At 38.8% G+C, this 25311-nt stretch overlaps 2 protein-coding genes across 3 annotated transcripts in view; one reads left to right on the top strand and one right to left on the bottom strand.

The window, feature by feature from the left end:
- The window catches only part of RAD9B (RAD9 checkpoint clamp component B), a 48842-nt gene extending 31122 nt beyond the window's left edge, over positions 1-17720 (top strand). Inside the window, exon 11 of one of the 2 annotated variants that reach the window (XM_087857360.1) lies at positions 12572-17720. In XM_087857360.1, the coding sequence (XP_087713486.1) occupies positions 12572-12655 (84 nt within the window). In that variant the 3' untranslated portion in view covers positions 12656-17720. Of the gene's footprint in view, positions 1-4582 lie in introns of both variants that reach the window. The other variant, XM_045777036.2, reaches the window with a different exon arrangement.
- Positions 6658-25311, bottom strand: part of PPTC7 (protein phosphatase targeting COQ7) — a 39436-nt gene continuing 20782 nt past the window's right edge. The window contains exons 2-6 of the mRNA XM_045777027.2: positions 22684-22863; positions 16616-16814; positions 13379-13502; positions 11645-11774; positions 6658-10547 (exon numbers count right to left, since the gene is read on the bottom strand). Of these exons, the coding sequence (XP_045632983.1) occupies positions 10489-10547; positions 11645-11774; positions 13379-13502; positions 16616-16814; positions 22684-22863 (692 nt within the window). The 3' untranslated portion in view covers positions 6658-10488. The remainder of the gene's footprint in view (positions 10548-11644; positions 11775-13378; positions 13503-16615; positions 16815-22683; positions 22864-25311) is intronic.

Below are 25311 nucleotides of genomic sequence, written 5' to 3'. Positions count from 1 at the left end.
AACTTGATTATTGACTGGGGGGAGATACACATTAAACAAATAGTCACATGACTAAATATATGCCAATTTTAAAAAACCATGATAAGTTCAATAAAAGAAAAGTTCAAGATGCTTTGAGAGGATTTAAGATGTGACTGGCCTAATGTAGGTCAGAAAGCCTTCTCCTTGGGGGTGCCTGGGTGGCTCAGTCGTTAAGCGTCTGCCTTTGGCTCAGGGCATGATCCCAGGGTCCTGGGATCGAGCCCCTCATCAGGCTCCCTGCTCCCCTGGGAGCCTGCTTCTTTCTCTCCCACTCCCCCTGCTTGTATTCCCTCTCTCACTGGCTGTCTCTTTCTCTGTCAAATAAATAAATAAAATCTTAAAAAAAAAAAAAAAAGCAAGCAAACCTTCTCCTTGAAACTGGTGATTGGGCTGAGCTAGAAAGGTTAAGGTAGTAGAGCTGGGTGAATATATGGCATGTGCAAAGGCCCTGTGTTGGAGGGAGTGTGGTGGTTTTAAGGAAGTGAAGGCTGGCCAGTGTGGTCAGAGAGCAGATAGCCAAGGGGAAACAGTGGCATGGGGTGAAGTTAGAGCAGTTGTTGAGTACCAGATCATGCCTCAAGAGTCCTGGAAACCATGTAAATGGCCATTTAAGTACCTTGGCATTTAAAGTTTTTGAAGAATTTTAACAGGGAGGGCTGACAAAGTTGAATTTTTATTTTAATAAAAAATTTTTTTAAAAAGATTTTATTTATTTGACAGAGAGAGAGAGGGCACAAGCAGGGGGACAGGCAGGCAGAGGGAGAAGCAGACTCCCCACTGAGCAAGAGGGATGTGGACCTTGATCCCAGGACCCTGGGATCATGACCTGAGCTGAAGGCAGATGCTTAACTGACTGAGCCACCCAGATGCCCTATTTTATTAAAATTTTAATTTTTTTAGTGTTTGTTAAATGTTTTAATATTTTTTACCCTTACTTAGTTTTAGTTTTGCAGTGAGGCTTTGCCTTCTACCTCTTTTTTTTTTTTTTGGTTTTAATTCATTTGTTTACAGTGTTGTATTAGTTTTAGGTATACAATGTAATGATTCAACATTTCATACATCATCACTGTGCTCATCACTGACAAGTATGCTCCTTAATCCCTGTCCCCCTCCCTTCTGGTAACCATCAGTTTGTTCTCTGTAGTTAAGAGTCTGGTTTTTGTTTTTGTTTTTTTTGTTTTGTTTTGTTTTTACAGATTTTATTTGAGAGGGAGAGAATGAGTTGGGCAGAGAGAAGCAGAGGGAGAGGGAGAAGCAGACTGAGCAGGGAGCCCAATGTGGTGCTTGATCCCAGGACCCTGGGATCATGACCTCAGCCAAAGGCGGACTCTTAACCAACTGAGCCACTCAGATGCCCTGAGTCTGTTTTTTATTTGTTTCTCTCCCTTATTTTTCTCCTTTGTTTTCTTAAATTCCACATGAGTGAAATCATATGGTATTTGTCTTTCTCTGACTTACTTCGCTAATAACCTATACTCTCTAGATCTATCCATGTTGTTGCAAATAGCAAGATTTCATTGTTATGGCCGAGTAATACTCTGTTGTATATATAATACATCTTCTTTATCCATTCATCAATTGATAGACACTTGGGCTGCTTCCATATTTTGGCTATTGCAAATAATGCTGCTATAAACATAGAGGTGCTTGTATCACTTTGAATTAGCATTCTTATATTCTTTGGGTAAATACCCAGTAGTGCCATTGCTGGATCATAAGGTAGTTCTATTTTAACTTTTTGAGGAACCTCCATACTATCTTCTACAGTGGCTGCACCAGTCTGCATTCCCACCAACAGTGCACAAGGGTTCCTTTTTCTCCACATCCTCATCAACACCTATTTCTTATGTTGATTTTAGCCATTCTGACAGGTGTGAGGTGATACTATAGTTTTGATTTGCACTTCCAAGTGATGATGAGCATCTTCATGTGTCTGTTGGCCATCTGTAAGTCCTCTTTGGAGAAATGTCTGTTCATGTCTTCTGTCCATTTTTTTTTTAAGATTTTATTTTTGAGAAAGAGAGAGCACAGTGCATGGGGGGAGGAGCAGAGGGAGAGGGACAAGCAGACTCTGTGCGGAGCCTGACATGGGGCTTGCTCTCATGACCCTGAGATCATGACCTGAGCTGAAATCATGAATTGGATGCTTAACCAACTTGAGCCACCAGGCGCCCCTTCTGTCCATTTTTTAAATTGGATTGTTTGTTTTATGGGTGTTGGGTTTTTATAAGTTCTTTATATATTTTGGATACTAACCCTTTATTGGCTATGTCTTTTGCAAATATCTTCTCCCATTCTGTAGGTTGCCTTTCAGTTTGTTGATTGTTTCCTTCGCTGTGCAGCAGCTTTTTATTTTGATGTAGTCCCAGTAGTTTATTTTTGCTTTTGTTTCCCTTGCCTCTGGAGATATACCTAGAAAGAAGTTGCTACAGCCAATGTCTAAGAAGTTACTGCCTGTGTTTTTTTCTAGGATTTTTATGGTTTCAGGTCTCACATTTAGGTCTTTAATCCATTTTTAATCTATTTTTGTGTATGGTGTAAAACGTGGTCGTTTCATTCTTTGCATGTTGTTGTCCAGTTTTCCCAACTCCATTTGTTGATGAGACATTCTTTTTCCCATCGGATATTCTTTCTTGCTTTGTTAAAGATTAACTGACCATATAATTATGGGTTTATTTCTGGATTTTCTACTCTGTTCCATTGATCTATGTGTCTATTTTTGTGCTGGTACGATACTGTTTTGATGACTACAGCTTTGTAATATAACGTCAAGTCTGGAATTGTGATGTCTCCAGCCTTTGCTTTTCTTTTTCAAGATTGCTTTGGCTATTTGGGGTCTTTTGTTTTTCCATACAGATTTTAGGATTGTTTGTTGTAGTTCCGTAAAAATGCCATTGGTATTTTGATAAGGATTGCATTAAATGAGTAGATTGCTTTGGGTAGTAAAGATATTTTAACAATATTTGTTCTTCTAATCCATGAGCATGGAATGTCTTTCCATTTCTTTGTGTCATCTTCAATTTCTTTCATTAGTTTTTTTATAGTTTTCAGAGAACAGGTCTTTCACCTCTTTGGTTAGGTTTATTCCTAGGTATCTCATTATTTTGGGTGCATTATACAGAGCTTAATTTTTAAAAGTTAACTGTAGAGCAGCCAAAGCAGCTACTGTGTGAAGAATGGGGTACCGTGAGGCAAGGATGGAAGCTCAGCTGTAGCATCTGAGATGGTGATTCCTTAGAGAGGAAGGGACATGGTCAAAGATGACAACTAACTGAGGAGGTAAAAATAACAGGATTTGGTAATGGATTGGTTATGGAGGTTAAAGGAAAAGGAGGTTTCAGAAAGACTTAGGTTTGGAGAAACAGGTTCACTGCTCACTAAGATCACAAAGTCAGTTTTGGATATGTTAAGTTGCAGAAATCAAGTAGGTAGTAGGATGTATGGACTGAAGTTCAAATTTTAACTGAGACTCCCTGGCATATACAGGTGGTCATTTCAGCCAGGGATGTGAATGAAATCTCCTGCAGAGGACACAGAGGAGAGGACTGCCGTCATAGAAAGCAATGGTTCTTAACCTGGGGCAATTATGCTCCCCAGGGGACATGGAGCAATGTCTGGGGACATTTTTGGATGTTGCTGTTTGGTAAGGGAGCTGATACTGACATCTAGTGGGCAGAAGCCAGGGATGCTGCAGCATCCTCTGCGGCACAGCACAGCCCCCACGATGAAAACTCATCAGACCCAAAATGGCAGTAGTGCTGGCAGAGAAAAACCCTAATTCAAAGGGTGGGTAGAAGAGGGCCAGCCAGCTGAAAAAGTCTAAGGCAACCAGGAGAGTGTGGCATGAGGAAGGTACAAGAAGAAAGTGTCAGAGTGAGTATCAAGTGGGATGAAGACTGAAAATGGCCACTGGCTTAAGGATGTGGTGATTTTTGGTGACCATAAGAACAGTTTGTAAAGTGGGGGGGGGGGTCAGCAGCTTTTTCAGAATGGACTGAGGAATAGGAGAATGAGAACATGGAGACAGTGAATGTAGACAGCTTGACAGCAGAGGTGAGGCAATAGTTGACGCAGGGGGTGGGATGGGATAAGGCTATTTTGTATTTTAAAAATGAGAGACATTTGATTAAAGTGCTGATATTCCTATTCAAAAGAGAAGTGGCATGGGAGGGCCTGGGAGGCAGTGACAGGGAGGGAACGACTGGCTTCAGCTGGGAGTGGTAGCTTCAGCTGCAGCAGGAGGGAAAGGGGAGAAGATGGATTAGTCAAGCAGGATTGCCTGCAGAGGGTCCCTCGGTCTGTCTCTCGTTCCTTGGTGTGAGTTTTAATGGCAGAGGAGTCCGAAGATCACTGATCCCAAACTGTTCCTTTCAGTCAGGGAAGGGTTTTGTTTGGGGATGTGCTGTACCAGTCATGAAGGTTTGGGTGTTCCATGAACCATCACCATCAAAGCTAGGGAGACCACGTGGGCCAAGTTTCTGAAAAGGGGCTGTTACCTGGAACATCTACTGAGCAGTAACTTCCGCTCAAATAAACAGTGGAGTTACTTTTTTCCCTCCAGTTTTCTTGCATGTTCTTTGGAGCAGTTTCTTCTGACCAGCAAGAACACTTCGACCACCCATTTGACAGTCTGGCAATAGCAAGTGACAGTGAAGAGGACATGAATAATGGCAGTTCTTCCACATTCTAACACTTAATGTTGGCTGAATTGGCCCCCAGCCCATTTGCTAGCTCACTTGCACCTCAAATATGTTTTCACGTTTAGTCTATAAAGATACCTTCTTGGACTTCCTTGAAATGGGAGGATGGGCTTCTGCTTTGCTAAACATCATCATCTTGTATGACAGCCATATCTAGAAATAGCTGCTTGTTAAGTGTACATATTTGCTTTAAATCCATTATGCTACTTGGAGGCAGAGTCTTCTGTGCAGGGAAAAAGCTCATTAGATTTCTTCAATGCACGTTCACACTAGAGCTTTTAGCATTTTCTTTGCCAGTTTTATAAAGGTATTTAGACTTTTTTCAGCAGCCATTTGGAGTGCATCAATACGGCTTGTCGTTCTGTGACTAGTAGGTAGCTTTTGTATTTGATTGCAGACATTTGAGTTTTGGTGCTTTCAGACATAGTAAAAAGCTATGCAGTCTTTTCCCATGTAATGCCATGACTTTTTTGTCCATTGCTTTTTATGTTTTGTTAAGATTTTAAGTAAAAATAATCCCTGAAAAAAAGGTCAAGAATAATAATAGATAGCTACCCTCCTCACTTTGGAGTCTTTTTATATATTGTAAAATTTTATTTCATAGCCTTAAATTGTTCTGATTTTCAGATGTGATTTTTACATTTTGCAGTGGGATGCAGAACAGAATTTAATGGAACTGGTGCCAAAAAATTATTTCTGTATTATGACATAGAGCAGTAACCTCCACTGCAAGAGCCTAGGTTTGGAGTAAAATGAGGTAGATGATGAATGTTTCTGTTCTTTGCCCCTTTAAGAATTAGCTTCTTACCTGAACAGACTAAAAAATCTGGCACAAAACCATTATTACATAATATGATGCATGCCTCTCCCTCCCTCAAAACTGTTTATAGTCAATTATAACCTGACAAACTCTAGACTTCTGTAAGATCTTACTGTGAAGTCTTTGTGAAACCAACAAATCACAAGGAAATGTTAACTGGCAAGCAGTTGTACATTACATTTTATGAGGAATTCATACATAAAGGTGGCTGAGTGAATTAGTAAACTTTATTATTTTTTTAATGATTTTTTATTATATTATGTTAGTCACCATACAGTAGAATTAGTAAACTTTAGAACTGTGAACAGAGTTCTAACGAAAACCAGAATGAATTTGGCTCTTGTAGCTTAGTAATGAGTCAGAGCTACCCACAATTACCTAATAAAAACTCAAGTTCGTCCCAAAATATTCCTCAATGAATGAAAATGGGCCTTCACCAAGCTTTTTGTGGAAACTGGCAATGCCCACATAATTTCAAGTCCTTTCATACTGTAGGCTAAAGATTTACATATCTTATGCTTACACTGATGATTAACACTGAATTTCACATATTTCTGACAGAGGCAGATGACGACAAAGAGAGCATTTATACCCGAGTAACTGTAGGTCTCCTTGCAGAGGGTGAAGTTTCTGGTTCACTCACTGAAACAGGCAGAGGGGTGTAGGTTGTGAAGACACCATCATCAGTAATTGCCTGGATACAGCACCAGCCTGGAAAAGATAGTTACACTATTAAATTATATATAATTTAGGTTTTTGAATTTGTATACAGAATGTTAAGTTTAAAGGACACCAGATTTTTTTGTGGCTTCATTCCATACCATTTGGAAGATGCAAAAGCCTTCTTAGTTGGGAAAACATCTATATTTTACATTCAATTATCAGTCCATTTTGATGGAATTTCTGAGGCAGCTCAACTGATATATTAAACCAGCTGGTGAAAAAGAGCTAAGGGAGATAAACTAGTAAAAGACAGAAAATGACAGCTACAAAGTAAGGAGTCCCTGCTAGAATGAGTAAGAGGCTTGGAAATGAGGGCTTGATATAGAGACCAACAAAATGCCAAGAGCTGGTGTCTTACTCAGTTACAGTTCAAATTAAGAGGAGTTACACAGATTAGTATAAATACTATATTTATTAAATATCTTTACAGTTTATTTAAATGTATTTACAGAACTATTCCTGCATAAGTTATATTTCAGACATCCAATTCAGGTCATTGCCTCTTGGGTAAGACAAATAATGATAGTCTCAACAGAAAAAAGCAGCTCATTAGTATACACAAATTCAAATTTGCTTCAGTATTTAGCCATCTTTGCCACAAACTACCTGCTAACATTTAAAATTTTGACATGGACACAGTTGCTTTTTAGTTGAGAAGTTCAATTTTGCAAAGAATTTTTTTTTTAACAGATAGGATCCAAATGCTTTCTGCTTCATATTTTTAATTTTATAAGCAGATTTTGGGGATTTTTTTTCATACTGTAAAATTTGTTAACTGCAAAAATGTGACAGTTTCCAGGGAAATTGGATGCTGTAGCTTCTAACAAAGATAGCTGGTATAAGGTGACAAGGAACTATGAACTTATTCAAAAGTACAAACATTTACAGTTCTAGCCAATCTTGTTTACAATCTCCAAAATGCTCAAAACTGACTCAGTGAATTCCCACAATTCCTGCCTTGTTACTTGATGTGGTAGGTTGGTGGTACTGAAGGTGGTACTGAAGGCTACTGTTCTATGCAGAACAAATTCAGCTGATAGAAGAGGACACTCTCCTATCATGCAAAGCTTGAAATCTAGTTTCTACTCTAGACATAGCCCACCCCCCAGACATGCATACCTGGAATGGATTCTTTTGTGATTTAGTACCTATCAACCATGTTAAGCCAGTACAGTAATTCAGGACAAATAACTTGTTTCCCCCACCCCCATTTCTTCTTTCAGTTTTTAAGAGCCTATGGACTCTACTGCATTATCCATTCAGTAAAATTTTTTTTGTGCGCAGGCAGCTTAAGTTCACAGGAAGAAATAAGGTTCTGATATGTTTAGAGTGCACATTTTAAAACAGAATAAAATAAAAATTTCAAGCATGTGATAAAAATATTGATTTTTATAATACAGTATTGCTTTATAAATATAGATGGAAAAGCTATAAACTTTACTGGTCTTTGGTGCATCCAGAGAGGGATAAATAATTTGCCATTTGTAAATTAGAAATCCAAATTCTCTTTTGTTATAAAAGTCCATTACATGAGGCAAATGTGTGTGTGTTTTATACTGCTTGATTTAAAATACAATTAACACACATCAAGTTCAGAATCAGACCCACCAAGTGGTATATCTCAGTCACACCCCACAGAGACTTGGGTTCTGTGACCTGGAAAATTCCAGTATGGGTCCAGCAGAGCCGCTAGTGACTACTGGGAATGGAAGGAGAGTTACTTGTTAAGCAGCACTCCAACTGATCACCACCACCCCCTCCCCGCCCCTGGCAGTCATAAAATTAATTGTGTAACACACAAAGGACAGGGCAAAAAGAAAATAGAAAAAATATTCTGTGTCACTAATCCACAGGCCAGGTCCAAAGTCAGTTCCATTGTGAAACTCAAATTCTTGTCCCACTATTTTCAATATCACGGACACAAACACATTGTTGATTCTAACAGTCATTTCTCAAAAAAGACCAATTTGATTAAATGAGTCGTGTAAAACACCACCAATCTAGCCTTATAAAGATTGTGTCTGATGGGTTAAATGAGAGCAGAGAAAAAAGCCAGTGATTTGACCAGCACCGCTCTTACAAGAAATTAAATGTAGGCATTGGAAAATTAATGCAAAATATATCCAGATCATAAGGCTACATACCTCTGACCAGAAATAATTAAAAACCCAAACAAAAGAACTAAAATTGTCAGTCCAAATATAAATGTATTCCTTCTAACAAAACCCTTCTGGATGCAACTTTCTTTACTTTTTAAATACACAGAGACTGCAAACAGTTTGTGCAAAATAAATACCCTGCCACTTGCCACTCACGCTGCCATGTTTTATCATAGCACGATGGGTACTCATTATTTAAACAGAATATTCCTCCACCCACCCCTCCTGGCCCTGTCCCCTATCTCCTCTACCAAAGAATTCTGTTTTGTCAAGTTAGGGTAGTTAAGGCATTCTGACATGTAATTAAAGGTGATTCAAAATAGATATCTAACATTATGCCAATTTAGGAATAGTAGATAAATTACTGAACGGCTTACAAATGAATAACTCATTCTTATTATAAATGAAATGCCTGTTACAAGCATGATGCATTGAAATATAGTAATGACATGTACATGGTACATGTTAAACAATTTTAAATAAAACAAAAGCTTGACAGTTACTCAAATATACAGTACAATTTCACAAAACAAAATCTTTTAAAACAAGTTGAGGTAACCTCAAACATAAGTTTTAATGCAATAAACCAGGGAATAAGTATCTCCTTTAGAGAAAGACACTTTCTGTATTCTCCTCCAGTAGATCCTCATCAGGTTTAATTGCATCCTCATCTATACACCAATGTTACCTGACTTATATATAAAACATGGCTTTAATTTAAGGATTTCTAAGTATATATATTTTTCTACCACCAAGTTAATGAAGGAAAAAAAACTGACCCAAAAATATATATCTTTACAGCAGTCAACTTGTACACAAACCTTAAAAATAAGTTTGAGCTTGCAGATAAAGGGAAAACTGAATGTGGGGTAGTTTTATAAGGAAACTATACACTGCAAGATGGCTATTCAGAAACTGTAAACATTAAGCTTGATTCAGAAACCCCTAAATTTCTGTGTAGGGCAAATGCAAATGTCAGATCATCACCAGGAGTTTTCCTCGTGGACTCTTGTGCTGTTGCCACTGCCCACGGTGCTCTTTTCACACGGACTCCCTGAATTTGGTGCATGCTCTACGGAAAGCAAGGCTAGTAATGAAAGTTCTGAGAGGGAGACTAGGAGTAGCATGACCATCAAAACCCAACAAAATTCAAAGTTACAGCTGTCCGTTCTCAACCCATTTGGCCTGTGGGCCTAGAGCTCCCACACAGGGATATCGTATCAGAAAGCTGGGAGGAATTTCAGCCATAACATTAAATTTCTAGGCTTTGAGGTGTTTTATAATCTTGAGTAATTTTTCCATTGAAAAAATTTGGTAGGGAGTCTCCCCAATGCCTCCTGCCAATCAGGCCACCAGCCTATAATTTGGACTAATCAATAAACTGCTGGAACTTTCCTCACAGGAGCACAATTAAGCATCTTTTAAAAACCAAAAAACATGTGCATCCATAGAACTAAATTTTTCTTCCAATTTGTAACAAAAAAGCTCCTGGGATGAAGATTTCATAATCCAGAGCAATGTTTTAGAGCAGAATTATAAGCCCCTGAAAAATAGGAGTTTATAATGAAAACATAAAGCCACACCAATCATAACAAAGACTGTATAGTACACATGTAACATTTCTTTTGATGATAATGTATGTTTCTAGTAGATGTACCATAACATACAATTTGTGTTAGACTTTTAAAATCCCTTTTACACATTGTAATTTTGAATTCACTTTACCAACACCACTCATTTTCAATACTTAAACCATTTTTTGAAACATAATAGCCATTTTGGCATTGAAAACCTCCATTCTATCACAGAAAGGACAGTAAGAAGTGAAGGTCAATCTTCAAATCTTGATTCTCTTCCAAGTTGCTGGCAGATATGAGCTAGTAAATGACAGTAGTGGTTCTCCACAAAGATCTCAACCAGGTCTCAAAAAGACAGGCAAAGGCTTACATCACTGGCCATTGAGATCAGTGGCAAAGAAACACAGTCCTGCCAGCAGGATCAGCACACATGACAAGGGAGAATTTGGGAAGATGGAAGGAAAGGCTGGAGTTGACACCTAGGCGAGTCAGTCTGTATACTCAGCCACTATTGAAAGAAGGACAGTGATGTCATCTGGCTTTCCACCTAAAATGAAAATGAAAATGAAAATGTCTTCAAATGAAAACTCAATTAAAAATGTAAGCCTAAGAAAGTACTAAAAGACAAATGCTTGCAATTCAGGCAGGTTTGGTTTGTGCTCTAGTAGAAAAAAGAAAATATTTGATAAAGAGAAATAGTTTTTAAAATTACATGTAACTTAACAAGTTTTTTTTTTAATTTTTTTTTAAACCTTCATTGCTTCTTTATAACAGGCGCTCTATTAAAATGGCCACCACATCCTCTGTTTATAGCAATCACAGCAAAGACAAAATCTGGTTAAGATAAATTCTGCCTGATGAGAAAGTTACATGCTTCTACTCACAATCCTAATTTGGATAAACATATCTAATGTTTTGAAACTAGGAATAGTCTTGTATTCTAATCTGCCAAACAGCTATGGCATGTGCTTTTTTCTATTTTAATACTTCCTGGAGGGCTAAGAAACGCTTTACATGTCATAATATTGTATCAGCAAAAAACTGACCAACTCTGTGAGTTCTGATATGATAGCACCAACATGTCATCCCAGCTCTAAGACTGAGCTACTGGCCTGCTCCCAAAGTTACATATCGTTCAGTAGATAGAAGGACTCTTTAGGCAAGGACAGTTTAACATTGCTTCCCTCTTCAAAATCTGCTGTGGTAATTTGGCAGGCAAATATTGTCAACGAGTCCCACAAAGCCAGAGCAAAGGGAGAAGTGAAATGTCAGACCCGTGAAGGGCAGAATGTTAAACTGTTAGGAATGTCCAGGGCCTCCAGGCGAACTTGGAGGCCTTTTGGGCTCAGGTCCAAGCAGTGGAGTGGTGGCAATAAAGGGCTTCAGGTTCTGCCTGCCTCTACAGCCAATGAACTTCAGTTTTGGAGGGCATCCTCTGTGGGGAAGACATGATGACGTGCACTTGCTCTTGTGCCCCAGTATTAGGGCCCGCTGACCTTGCTCAAAGCCACGGGCTCACAGCTGGAAGAGGACACCTCACCAGTCTCACCCCACTGCTCTAGTTTACCTCACTCCACAGCCAAGAATGCTCGCATCCCACTATGTCCCCAGTTAGTCCCTATGACCTTCCTAAAGAATGCTTACCTCTCACATTCAATCCGTTGTCACATGCAAACTGTGCAAAAGGTGACATATAATTTGGGTCATAGGCCAGCTCATGGGCTTGCTCAGCAATACTTCTTGCCGTCTGTTGTATACTTTCATAATTTGAATTCTAAGATGAAAGGATGAGGGAGTTATTTTTACTGTAATGCCTCACATGATTTCTGCATTCAAGTATACTTCTTGCAAATATCACTTTTTGAGAAGAAACATTTATCTAACCACAGTTTACACCACTTAAGTTTTATTACAGTAAGAGAAGACATGACAACATTACATCTTCAGTAAAATGAACAAGACCACCAGTGAGTGCTGCCTGCACAAGATGTCAATCAGATGTCGCCCTTTGCTAGGGTGGCCTTGGGTCCTAAAGTCTGGATTTTCATTTTTGCTTTTTTTCCCATTTGGAATTCTTAAGGCATTCTTGCTAAAACTGGATGGGACTGAAAAGGCAGATTTTGATAGCACTTCAGGGATGACCTCAAAAGTTTCCTTGCTTAGGAATGCAACCCTGGCCAACCACAGTTTGCTCTCTAAGTAAGAGCTGCCAGTTGTCCTACTGAAAATACCTTTAGAATTTTATATCATGATGAAAGATTCTTGTTTAGCTGTGTAATCTTGAGTCATACCCTTATCCTTGCTGCTTCAACTTCCTCATCTGTAAAATGGGGATGGGAAACAAGGTCCATTTTAGCTCTCCCATTCTAAGACTCAGAATAGTTTCAGGATAAATAACGAAAGGTCTCTGCTTCAATGTCACCTCCTCAAAGAGGCCTTCTCTGACCAATCTTTCTAAAACAGCAGCCCTCTTTATTCTCTATTCCTTTATCCTGCTTTATTTTTCTTCTTATTTACCACCAACATTTATCATGTATTTCTTTTTCTGTATTGTCTGTCTTCCTCCACTAGAAATATAAGCTCCATTTGGGAAGAGAATGTGACGTTTCTCCTTACCACCCCGTCACCACAGAGAGCACAGTGCCAGCATCATGAAAGCCTCTGACCTTTACTGCATCCCACAGATGGGGCATGGCACTAAGGATTCTGTACACATGGTCTTAGTTAATCTTCACCACAATTCTATAAAATAGGACCTCTGGTACTCCCATTTTAAAGGTGAGGAAAATACTGCTTAAAAAGTTTGGAAACTTACTCATAGGCATACTGCTTAGTGTTAAGAACATAGGAAAAGACTAATTTCCCCCAGAGTTAGTACTTTTACAAAGCCAGGAAAATATGGAAAAACTGGTTTTCACTTCCTTCCACTTTCTGTATGGGCCAAGTCTGAACTGTTTCATTACTGGTGACAGCTCAGATCACATCAAGGCCCCTAGCTGCCTGCTGCCCTTGGCTGGCTCTGGTATGGCGATTTCCTGTCTTTCTCAACCTCAACACCTGCTGGGTTTGTTAAAAGAATAAGAGGAGAAAAAGACAACCAGGAGCTAACACCATTAAAAATATAAGAAATTCTCATCTGGGCTTTCCTACCTTTACCACTTTACTAATGGGGTGGGTAAGAAATCTCTTTTTCCCTCAAGTTCTCCAATTGTGAATATTTCCATTTACAATTGCTTGAAAGACCAGAACCATTATTTTCCTAAATTCACTAAACAGCCTTTTCCAAAACTACAAAAAGAGATAATACAATTGGACCGATAAAACTTAGCTGCCCAGAGAGGGCCATGGTTTCCATCAACCAACCTTTGAGTCAATTACCTTTAATTTTTTTAGCTCCTGAAGGATCATATAATCAGGCATGTTGTCAAAAAGTCCATCTGTTGCCGTCAGGATAATGTCTCCTAACTGGACATCAAAAGATGTGCTATCAGCAGCATCCGGGCTGTGACAAGGACAGGGTAGGGGCAAAGTTATGAGAGGCCTTCAGAGATAAGGTTCAAAGTTTTCAACAGGCACTATGTTACAATGTAATGAGATTTTAAGAAAAAATATAATAACAGAATTAATAATAAAAGCCAGTCATTTTGAAATTCCTAACCTTGAAAAAAATTAATTGTAAAATCTGATATAAATATTTCAAAAGCTTAAGTGAAACTACCAAGTAGAACTGAGTTTGATGATTAGTCACATATGGCTTAAAAGGAAGAAGAGTTCTTTTCTGAGTCAGAACTAACATGCCTCTAAAATCCTGGTAGAAATGAGTCTTTATTTCCTAATTCTTTAAAGCCAAATTCCATCCTCTCTTACTCATTTTCTATTCATCGGTTTCCCTGCAGGCTTGACTCTGGCTCTCAGGAGGCTGCAGTATAGTGGAACAACAGAGCACTATGGAAAAGAACATGCAAATCCCATAAGAATTAATTCACATGATATACCTACAATGGTATTTATTAATATTATCATTAGTATTATTATTACTAGTATGGACTAGTAAGGCAGAGTAAGGACTGCGTGTCTCCCAGGGCTTAAAGAGTGCTCACCACGGATAAGTAATTAATTATTAGTGTGCCCAGCACATAGTAGGTCTTCAAGAAATATCTAATAAATGAAGAAATAAAGTAACTAATCCTCCAAACTGAGGGGGGGGAAACTCCTTAATATATTGTTAATGAAGAGAGGAACATACAGACAGTATGTGTGTGTATGTGTGTGTGGCAGGGGGAAGATCCATAGATACAGATGCTCCTATATGCAGAGAATAAATCTGGAAGGGCGCAAAGAAACAGGTAATTGTGGCTGCCTCTGAGCAGAGAAAATGTGTGGCTGGGGATGGCATAGGAGGTAGATTTTTCTCTACATCTTTTTGTATAAAACTTTAAAAAAGATAGAAGGGGTTTTTTTTCTCTGATAACACCTGATGAAAACATAAAAGAATTGGGGGTGGGGGAGGGACACCCAGTGGGGAGAAGAGAAAAGATCATATATTCAAAGTGTTAGTGGCCCTCTCAAAGGCTGGTTCTCAGCCATTTCCAGAGGCCAGCTTCACTGAATCCAAGCCTCCAAGGTGAGGGAAAGGTGAAATATCTAATAGTCTGCCTTAACCTGTAATTAGGAAACAAGTGCAAAGAAAAAATTTACACACTGACCCAGAAAGGAAGAGCCAGAATCAAAGCACACTAAGCTTGACAGACCCCAAAACTGTGTAACTGACATGTTATAAAATATGTAAAATATGTGAAGAAAAAACATAAAAACGACCCACCAATGCCTGCTGGGGATTTACACAAAGTACACTGAGAAAATTTCAGGTATATCCTCTCTTGACTGAGGAGAAAGAAGGGGCACGTTTAAAGTTCTGTGATGGGCTTTGGCAAGGAACTTTCACTTACACATTTATACCACGAACACTTTGTAAACAAACAGCTACTAAAGGAAAACCTGCAAATTAAGGTTAAAATTATATTGTATAGATAAGAGGAACTAAGTAAAAAAGGAAGTAAATGCTTTCATGCAGCAGGGGAAAAAAGACTAAAACTGGTAGAAACCGGGTCGATTCCCTCTGTGGAATAAAGAAAAACAATACAAGACACTTCACAGTTGCTCAAGCTTTGGAAACAAATCAGATTCTAGAAGTTTAGATTAATGACCAGGTTGGCAGCGAAGCTCTATTTTATGCTGAGGTTTTTCTTCCCCAGGAGTGTCCTTTGCTATCCTGCCTGTGCGAGACTTGCTACCATTGGACGGTTCGTCCTCTTCTCCCAACACTCCCACCCATGAGCTTGGTGTTCTGCCAGCTGCAGTTTTGCCCATTTCGAATGAACATACTGTGCCGCTGGAAACTTTTGACTGCACTGAAACACGAGCTGAAGTCACATGCTAGCAAACTGTCCGTGGGCTCCAGGGGAAGCAACCTCCACCTCGCTGGCAGACCAGGCAGAGTGCTGCCCTAACCACACAGTCCCAAAGAGAGGGTGTGAGATATGGCAGGGCAGCTCTAGCACTCAGAAGCCAAAACAAGAACCAAATAAAGGAAAATTAAAACACTGCTCTCTGTAACTGTTAGCTGAGCTTGGTATCTACCAAGCTGTTGGGGTTCTGCTTTCTCCCCACTCCAATATGGCTAATAGGAATATACATATTACAGCCAACTGAAGAAGGGCGTATAATGAAATATTGTTCCAATTATGGTAACGTACCTTAATCTGACAGTAAAAAATGCTTTCCCCTCTAAGAGTCAGCAATAGACTTCAGATGGACAATCCTCAATACCTAATTATATAATATACTTACTTCAGTTTTTAAAATGGCAGCAATAATCATTTTATCTTAGTTTGTACTCAAGATCTGGCTTAATCAGAACTATTAAGTAGAGATAATAGACACTTGCAAGACTATTTCTATTTTTACAAAAGGTTCATTACCCATTTAACAACATTTATGAATCACCAGCAAAGTCTGTGCCAGGTCCTATAAAGTTGTTAAAGGCAGAAGAATCTGAGACTGTCATAGCCTCACTCTGTATTCTCATCTTAGAAAAGATAAACTGTAAAAGTTGATTCAAAAAAGTAGTTATTGTCTTGGAAAGATCTTGACAATTTAAAAGTTCTATTTGATGCAAATAATAGAAGGCCCTGAGAATCAGGAAGTTATTCTGATAAATAAAGCAGATGTCTGTTTGAACTCTTCCCTAACAACATATGCAAAATCTTGTACAGGCAGTGGCATGGACAATGACTCATTTCTCCAGCACAATTTAACAAATATAACCGTATGTACCATGTCGGTCTCGGTATGAAAAACTGATATTCTATAAGCTTGAAGAGTATTTTCAGTCTTGTCAAATTATTGGGTTTTTATTTGAATTCAACTTGGCTGCAGTAGCCAGCAAAATATCTTTTGAAGTCAAACTAAAAGGTCCCTTTGATGAGAATATTCTCGTTGTACCTTCTTATCGCACGTGACAACTGAAAATGCCTATCTCCATTGTAGTTAAGGAGGACAGGAGGAGGAGCAGCCATGCCCTGCTCACTCTTAATGACCAAAGGGAGAGATTACCTGTCACTCAGGACGACTCCTTCGGCTTCAGGTGGTGCAATTGAGAGCTGGAATGGAGTGTTGAAGTAATGCTGCTGCTCATCTGATCGGTGCACAACTTCCCCACCCCTGACAACCAGAAAGCCCGAATCACCCAGGTTTGCTGTGTGTAAGCGGTGGCTAGTTCTGTCCAGCACCACGATGCAGGCAGTACTGCTACCTAGAAACAAAAATGATCTCCATTTATTTTCTCTTCCTGGGCTATCTTTGCATCCGTATTTTAATCCCATCACCCCAAAAAGCAACATACCACATTGGAACCTCCTTTGCCTATCTTAGTCGTGCTCCTAGCTCCAACAAATAGCAACAATAACCTGATCAGGGTCAACATGATGGGGAAAGAAAAAGGGATTTATATTATATACAGTAAGCAGGCCCCTGAAATCTGAATTCTCCCATTTGCAGAGATAAGAAACAACAAAAATGGCTGGTACTTAATCACACTATTTCATTTCAGTAGTACTATAATCCATGCCAAATGCTCAAAAGCATGTTGTTGAGATATTAAGTTTTAATACTTAAATGCCAGAATAAGAATGTTATATTTTCCTGACATTTCTCATTAGTCATTGGCAGGAAGCCTTCTCCATGAAATTCACTAAAATTTAAGACAGGGCACATAACTACAATTTTTAACCAGATTTCCATCTGTTGAGGTCATGAAGAACCTTCACTGGAGTGACTCACTATGAACTGACAAGACCAATTTTTCCAGGTAGCCTGTGGAATCATCCTGTTCACTTTACAGAGACTACTAATGTTCAGAGGAAAGAGACCACATTCCAAGCAGAGCGCAAAAAGCTCCTGTGTACCTTTGCAGCCCACAGCTCACATGACTTTCCCCAGATTGAAAAGCTGATGTACAACCAGTAAGACTGCTTTCAAGTACTAAAATTTAAACCTATACCTACAGAAAAAAAAAAAAAAAAGGCAAAATAGAAAAATAAACAGTTCACCAAGAAGTAAATGTAAATGGTCTGTAAATATATGAAAAAATCATCATCACACTAGTAGCCATTTTGCCTATTAGTTTAACAAGAGCTAAAAAAAAAAAAAAAAAAAGAAAGATACTGCATGGTAATGGCAAGAGTGCAGGGAACATGGTCACTCTTACTCCCTGATGGCAAGAGAGTAAAACTACTCCACCTTTCTAAAGGGCAGCATAACCTTGAAAAATGTGCATATCCTTTGATTTAGCCATTCCTAAGAAACAACTAGAGATGTAAACAAAACAAGTACAAAATCACTGCTTAAGATCAAGAAGAACTGGAAACAACCTCAACGTCTAAAATTAAGGGATTGGTGAAATAAATTACAGTACATCCATACAGTAGAAGGCTACACACTGTCACATAATACTTAGGAGTACAGACTGTGGAGTCAGCCTGCCTGCATCTGAATGCTGGCTCTGTTACTTACTAGCTCTGTGACCCAGGGCAAATTACTTACCCTCTTTCCTCATTTACAAAATAGGGAGAGACCATAACTACCTCTTAGTGTTGTTGGGATAAAATCAGTTAAATCATACCAAACACTTATAACACATAATAAGTGTTAAGCTGTTTGGAAGCCACTAAAATTGTTTCAAATTCCATTTGAAAATGAAAGATAAGTGAAACAAGTAATTTCAAGCTAATATTAAAGTTTCCTTAAATAAAAAGTGTTATCAAACTTATATTGTATATCAAAAAAAGTAAAATTTAATATAATTAAAAAAAATAAACCACAGTAGGCAAAAGCTAAACTGTTATGATGACTGTTAAAAGCAAAATAAAAGAAGCAGGCTGTGGAACCAGCTGTGTTAAGTCCCACGGCTCCATTGTTATCTAGCTGTATGACTGTGGGCAAGTCACTTATTCTCTCTAGGCCACAGTTTTTTCCTAACAAAACAGGAAATAAAAGCAAAAGAACCTACCTCATGGGGCTGCTGTAAGCACACAGTATATTCACAATTCCTATTACCATTTTTCTGTGCACAAACATACACAAAAGAAAAATCAGGGAGCATAATCACTAAAATATTAATAGTTTTCTTGGTGGGATTATGGATCATTTAATTTCTGTTATTTTTCCTTGATGAAGGATGTATGATGAAAATGTATAACTAAATATAAAAACACTTAAATTTAAGCATTTATCTCATCATAATGTTCAGAAATTCCATTTCTTTGTTATCTAACCTGACACCCTAATGCTAAGCTATCTAGTCTCTACCCACCAAACATCAGAGAAAAACACAGTACTGTAACTAACTGACAGTGCTGCCAGATAACCTACTGCTTAGCTTATGTTAGAGTTAAGATCACCAATTACCCTTCCTTCTTAACTCAATGCACAAAAACTCCAATCATTTTTCATTAATAGAATCCCCACACAAAAGATCTTCTGAAAGCTGATGGGATTAATCTGAGGAGGAAAAATGACAGATGAGTAGCACAGCCTTGAAAATCCTGGGGCAGGAAAGACTTGTGTTGACTCATTATTACTCACTGACAAACCCAGGCTATCATTTTGCCCCCCAGTGGCTGTCACCATCACCCCCTCGCTGAGTTAGAGTCAAAACAATCCTGAGAATGACGGTTTTAATATGCAAAGCAGCACAATGAAGGCAAGTCCAGCCTCACAGAATCATGTAAGCTTAGAGTGTATACTCCTCCTCTGCCTCTTCATATAACTGATGCGTGAACATGGCTCAGGCCCTAAGAGCCTAATACTGGGAGAAGAGCTCATTATTCTTACATAGGAACAAGCAAGAAAAGAAGAAAAGAAGTGCTGAGAACAAGAGCATCAGGTGTTCAGACCACTGACAAATCAAGACAGGCACCCAAGCAAACCACTCACACTAAAATGGAATTTTTTTTTTTTTAATCACTGGCCCCTAATTTTGTAAACTACTATGAAACCTTCTGTGCAGCAAGGAAAGAACAAACTGTATTAGTATCAACACCTCAAATTCTTTTTTTTTTTTTAAGATTTTATTTATTTATTTGACAGAGAGAGCCAGAGAGAGAGGGAACACAAGCAGGGGGTGTGGGAGAGGAAGAAGCAGGCTCCTAGCGGAGGAGCCTGATGTGGGGCTTGATCCCAGAACACTAGGATCACGCCCTGAGCCGAAGGCAGACGCTTAACGACTGCGCCACCCAGGCGCCCCTACACCTCAAATTCTTAAGATACATTGGCTCCATAAGACTTAACTCCACTTAAGAATTTCTGAGGAAATGTATATTAACAATTAGCCTGTGATGCCAACCCAGATCTAAAAGCAGCTAGAAATTCTCAAAAAATACGTAGTTGACCTTTATATTGGAATTGTGTTATAGACTTTTTAGCAATTGGATTAAAAAAAAAAAAAAAAAAAAAAAAGGACTAGGGCGCCTGGGTGGCTCAGTTGTTAAATGTCTGCCTTCGGCTCAGAGTCCTGGGATGGATCCCTGCATTGGGCTCCCTAATCAGCAGGAAGCCTGCTTCTTCCTTTCCCATTCCCCCTGCTTGTGTTCCCTCTCTTCCCTGTCTCTCTGTCAAATAAATAAATAAAATCTTAAAAAAAAGATCAAAAAGAAAAAAAGGATTACCTAATCTTTTTTTTTTTTTTTTTTTTTGACAGAGAGAGAGACAGCCAGCGAGAGAGGGAACACAGGCAGGGGGAGTGGGAGAGGAAGAAGCAGGCTCCCAGCAGAGGAGCCTGATGTGGGGCTCGATCCCAGGACTCTGGGATCACGCCCTGAGCTGAAGGCAGACACTTAACGACTGAGCCACCAGGTGCCCCAGGATTACCTAGTCTTGTAAAGTTATCATTATTTGTAATTATATCTGAGGTTCAGTAATACTGAGTAGGCCGTCTTTGCCAAGAAATGCTTGCATTTAGTTACAAAGAGCTTAGAGGTATGTGTGTAGATTAGGTGAGAGAAGTGTCTACATGTCAAACATAGTAATGAAGGATTATTTCAACATGTCCTTTAGGAGAAAAAAAGTGATTATAACATTCAGTGTTAAGAAAACTTCTAATATGTCCTTAAATTTATTTTAAGATTCTGAACTACATGAGGGTAAATAGGAAAGTAGGAGGGATAAGGAAGAAAAACAGCAAAAAAACGAATCTTCAAATTGCAAAATCAGGATAGGTGTTTTGCAAGTGCTTATTCCAAGTCACAGTAAATGGATAGGAGGGTGTCAGCAGAGGACTCAAGGGAACATGCAGGAGTTGGGACCTGGAATCAGTATGTATAGGCTCTTTGTTAGATGTCAGACTATTAGATAGTATTCTGCAATGTCCTCTTTCCCTCAACATGTTTCTGAGTGTTACATGAAGCTTTGAGTCGTTCCTTTTCACAAAAAAAGATCTCTCCATTTAACAAATGAAGCAAGGCGGGTCAGAGGTCAAGTAGTTTGCCCAAAGTCATAGGACAAGTTGACAGAGAGGTGCTAGAATAGAATCTAGGATGTTTCACTGTGCCAGGCAAGCTCCAGATTGCATGTCCAAAATAGCGGATTAAGACAAAGCGGTATATTGAAACCTCAAGACAAGGTTTCTCTTCAGTTAGAAGGAAAACAAGCTGATTAGTCACAGCACAAAAAAGATGGCACCGTGACAAAAAGAACCCCTTCTTATAAAAGATTTAAATTGAAGGCAAAATTGTACAATGTGGAGAACTCCATTAACACTGAACAGAGGCTGATTTTTAATATGGATGGTGACTTGGGGGGAGGCTACTTCTAGTAACCAGAAAGATGCTGGCAACTAGCAGAAACTTAATAACACCCTCTGAGAGCTTGCTCAGAACAAATGTAGAAGTTTGGCCAAAAGATGCTCCATGAGCATACCACATAAACACACACTAGATATTTGGAAGTTTTCTAATATAAGATTAACGGGGATCTATTTTGTACCACGCTATTTCACAGACTAATCAGCTACCTGCTAGCAGTGTGGGGTGTCTATCTGCAACTTGAACTTCCCAGCTTAATTTTACATACCAGATCCCATTCCCTTTCTTCCTCCCCTGGAGAGAACCACTATCCTGAATTATAAAACCACTCACTTTTCTTTCTTCTTTTATCCTATTTTGGAGTCTCTGAACAATATGGTTTTACTTTTTTATGTTTTTGAATTTGAAATATGGAATCAGACTGTTAGGTGGTATTCTGCAATGTTCTATTCTCCCTCAACAACATGTTCCTGAGTATTGCATGCAGCTTTAAGTTATCCCTTTTCTTTCTGTATTAAATTTGAGAGAGAGAGAGAGAACACGAGCTGGGGGGGAGGAGCAGAGGGAGAAAGAGAAGCAGATTCCACACTGAGCAGGGAGCCCGCCTTGGGGGGCTCAATCCCAGGACCCTGAGATCATGACCTGACCAGAAGACAAACACTTGACTGAGCCACAAGGCACCCCAAGTTGTTCCTTTTCAAAATGCGTTTTTCTACAATAAATGGACTTTTCAGGTTGTTCCCGGTTTTCTGCTGTTATAAGCAATGTTACTATGAACATTCTTTTACCTATCTCTTTTTTTTTTTTTCTTTAAGATTTTATTTATTTATTTGACAGAGATAGAGACAGCCAGCGAGAGAGGGAACACAAGCAGGGGGAGTGGGAGAGGAAGAAGCAGGCTCATAGCAGAGGAGCCTGATGTGGGGCTCGATCCCATAACACCGGGATCACACCCTGAGCCGAAGGCAGACGCATAACCGCTGTGCCACCCAGGCGCCCCTCTTTTACCTATCTCTTAATACACAGATGCTTAAGAGTTTCTCTAACCTAAGGTATAGACTTAGAAGTGAAATTGCTAGGGCATACTATCTGTTTACATTTAACTTTATTCCATAAATCCAAATGGTTTTTCAAAGTGGCCATATCTATTTACATTCTTTCTAAGAAGTAGTATGTATTCTGGTGAGCTCGTATCTTCTCTATCAAACTCTGCTTAATAAAGAGCTTCAAAAAAAAAGCTGGGCTGCTAAGTGATTTTCTTGGTTTTGTTATTAACCATCTCCTGAGCTGCTTTACAGAGGAAAACATAGTATATCTACTTACCAAGCAAAGGTACTTTGTTTTGCAGCAACTCACAGTAGCTTGTGGTGAGGATTCCAATGGGATTACTTGGGACAAACCGTCCTTCTTTTACTAACCGTTCACACGTCCGCATTAAAGTCCCTGAGAACTGGGATGGATCAACTCCATAGTCTCTCCATCCTCCTACCCCATCTGCAACCCCTAAAAGCAAAACAGAACAAAAATTACATTGAAAGGATGTATTTACTGACTTCTCAAATTCTTATCCCCGTCTCCTCTTAACAGTTAATTTTACTACATACTAGTACATACATTTACCCTGAAATTCAGAATGAAAAGTACTCAAATTTAATGCATTATACACTAGTACTCTTAATCCACATTTTCTACTTAGAATCTGATCTTTCATATATTGATGACTAAATATGTGAGCTACCACAGGGTGGCATTGCGTACTAGCCAAGAGTTCAATTTCAGCAGGATTATCATCTTTGTATGGAAGTATTTATGTTATTCATCTTTGTTCTATCTTATAAGAATGAAAATACATTTTTTAAAAATGTGCTGAAACTAGTGATTATACAACTGAGTCAGAGCTGGCAATCATTCAGAATATCAACCACAGCAAACTTCAACTTCAAATTTTGGTCAGTAACTGTGAAATAAAGAAAAAAAATTAACAACATACCTCATCCTCTTTCCTCCTCCCTCAGAGACAACCACTATCCTTTCTGTACAAGCCTGCATTGTCTAATACAATAGCCACAACCAAACGTGACTACTGAGGCTTTGAAATGGTATTGATTCAAATTAAGAAGTCCTCAAAGTATAAAACACACACTGGATTTTGAAAACTTGGTAAAAAATATATTGGATATAATATGCTAAAGATTAAAATTAATTTCAACTACTTCTATTTTTAACTAATGCAAATACTAGGAAATTTAAAATGACATGTGTGGTTCATATTTTATTTCTATTGGACAGCAATGGTATAGAGATTTTCATGGGTTCCTAGAGCTGCTGCTGAGTTCAGAGTTTGCACAAGACTCCTTTATCAAGAGGAAACCAGTGTTCAAGAAAGTCAATAAGACATAAAAGTCTACATCATACTATTGCCTATTCAACCCCTTGCAAAACACTAAGCTAATTGTTCAACATTAAAATCAATTTCTGTCTACTAAATTCAAACAAACTGAGGGAACTAAAAGATCAGGTATTACATTATAAAGGATTTAAGTAACTATATATGAACCTTTCTGGAAGGATCTATAAGAAGTATTAATAGTTTTGGAAATAAGAGACTGCAAGTGACCAGTGAACAAATGGGGGAGATTTTATAGCTTTTTTACCTCATACTGTTCTGTATTGTTTGAAATCAATTTTATAATGATCATGTATTGATTTCATAACAAAAAATATTTAGGAATTTTATCATTTTTATGGCTTGCTGAGCATTAGACATCCTCCCCACATACATATTTACCTTTTTCATACGTTCAACTTTCACAACACATTTTATTTTTAAAAACTTTTTTCACACATTTTAAAGAACCTGTTTGGTACGAAAGTAGGAGAGTGCCTATATAACGCATCCCAGAAAAAAACTGGCTTAACATGAAATGAACACATGAAACTTTTCTGGTGATGGCATTTCTCAACAGAAATGCAATATGTCCTGAAAAACATGAGAGGAAACATAATTGGAAGAGAGTATAAAGAAGGTGACAAACAACATCAGTATTGGGGCAGCAACTTCCCTAACTTTTGAGACCAACCAGTAAGCAAAATTTCACTATGGGGCAGTCCCAAATCAGTTGATTAAATGATATGATGTCTGGTGGCGCCTGGGTGGCACAGTCGGTTAAGCACCCCGCTCTTGGTTTCAGCTCAGGTCATCATCTCAGGGTCGTGAAACTGGGCCCTGAGTGGAGCTCTGTGTGCAGCATGGAATCTGCTTAAGATTTTTCTCCCTCTCCCTCTGCAACACTCCACCGCCTCGCCCCCCGCCACTGTGCACTTGCGCTCTCGCTCTAAAATAAATAAATCTTTTTAAAAAATGATATGATGTCTGGGATTTATTTCAAAATAATAGGGGGGAGAAGTGATGGAGGAATGGATGAAACAGGAGTGGCCATGAATGGATAATTGAAGTAGAATAAGAAGTACTCTCACCTCTCTGCTTTGATACATACTTGAAATTTTCCATTACACAAAGTTTAAACAGAACTAATGATAATTAATAAGAAAGAAAAAAGATTCTTCTGCTGGCTGTGTGGAAAGCAAGAGCAGGAAAAGGGGATGAGTCAGGAGTCTATCTTAGTAGCTTGGTCATGAAATGGTGGCAGTGCTGTCAGAATGCAGGGATTTGAGATCCAGTGAAACAGAAGGATTTACCAGTATACTGGATAGGGGTATAGCAGTGGTGGGGAGAGAGAAGTATAAAGGATGACTGAGGTCTACTCTACCAGGAAGAAGTATTACTTTTCTCTGTTTCTCAAACAGTTTTGAGGATATATGGAAATTCTCTTTTTTTTAAGATTTATTCATTTGAGAGAGAGAGAGCACAAGCAGGGGTAGTGGCAGAGGAAGAAGTAGACTCCCCGCCGAGCTGGGAGACCGATGTGGGGCTCAATCCCAAGACCCAGA

Source organism: Ursus americanus, chromosome 30 (assembly GCF_024610735.1).
Source record: "Ursus americanus isolate L20-20 chromosome 30, mUrsAme1.1.p, whole genome shotgun sequence".
Taxonomy (NCBI): Eukaryota; Metazoa; Chordata; class Mammalia; order Carnivora; family Ursidae; genus Ursus; species Ursus americanus.
Note: the sequence above shows the minus strand (reverse complement) of the source record. Positions and strands in the feature narration are given on the sequence as shown.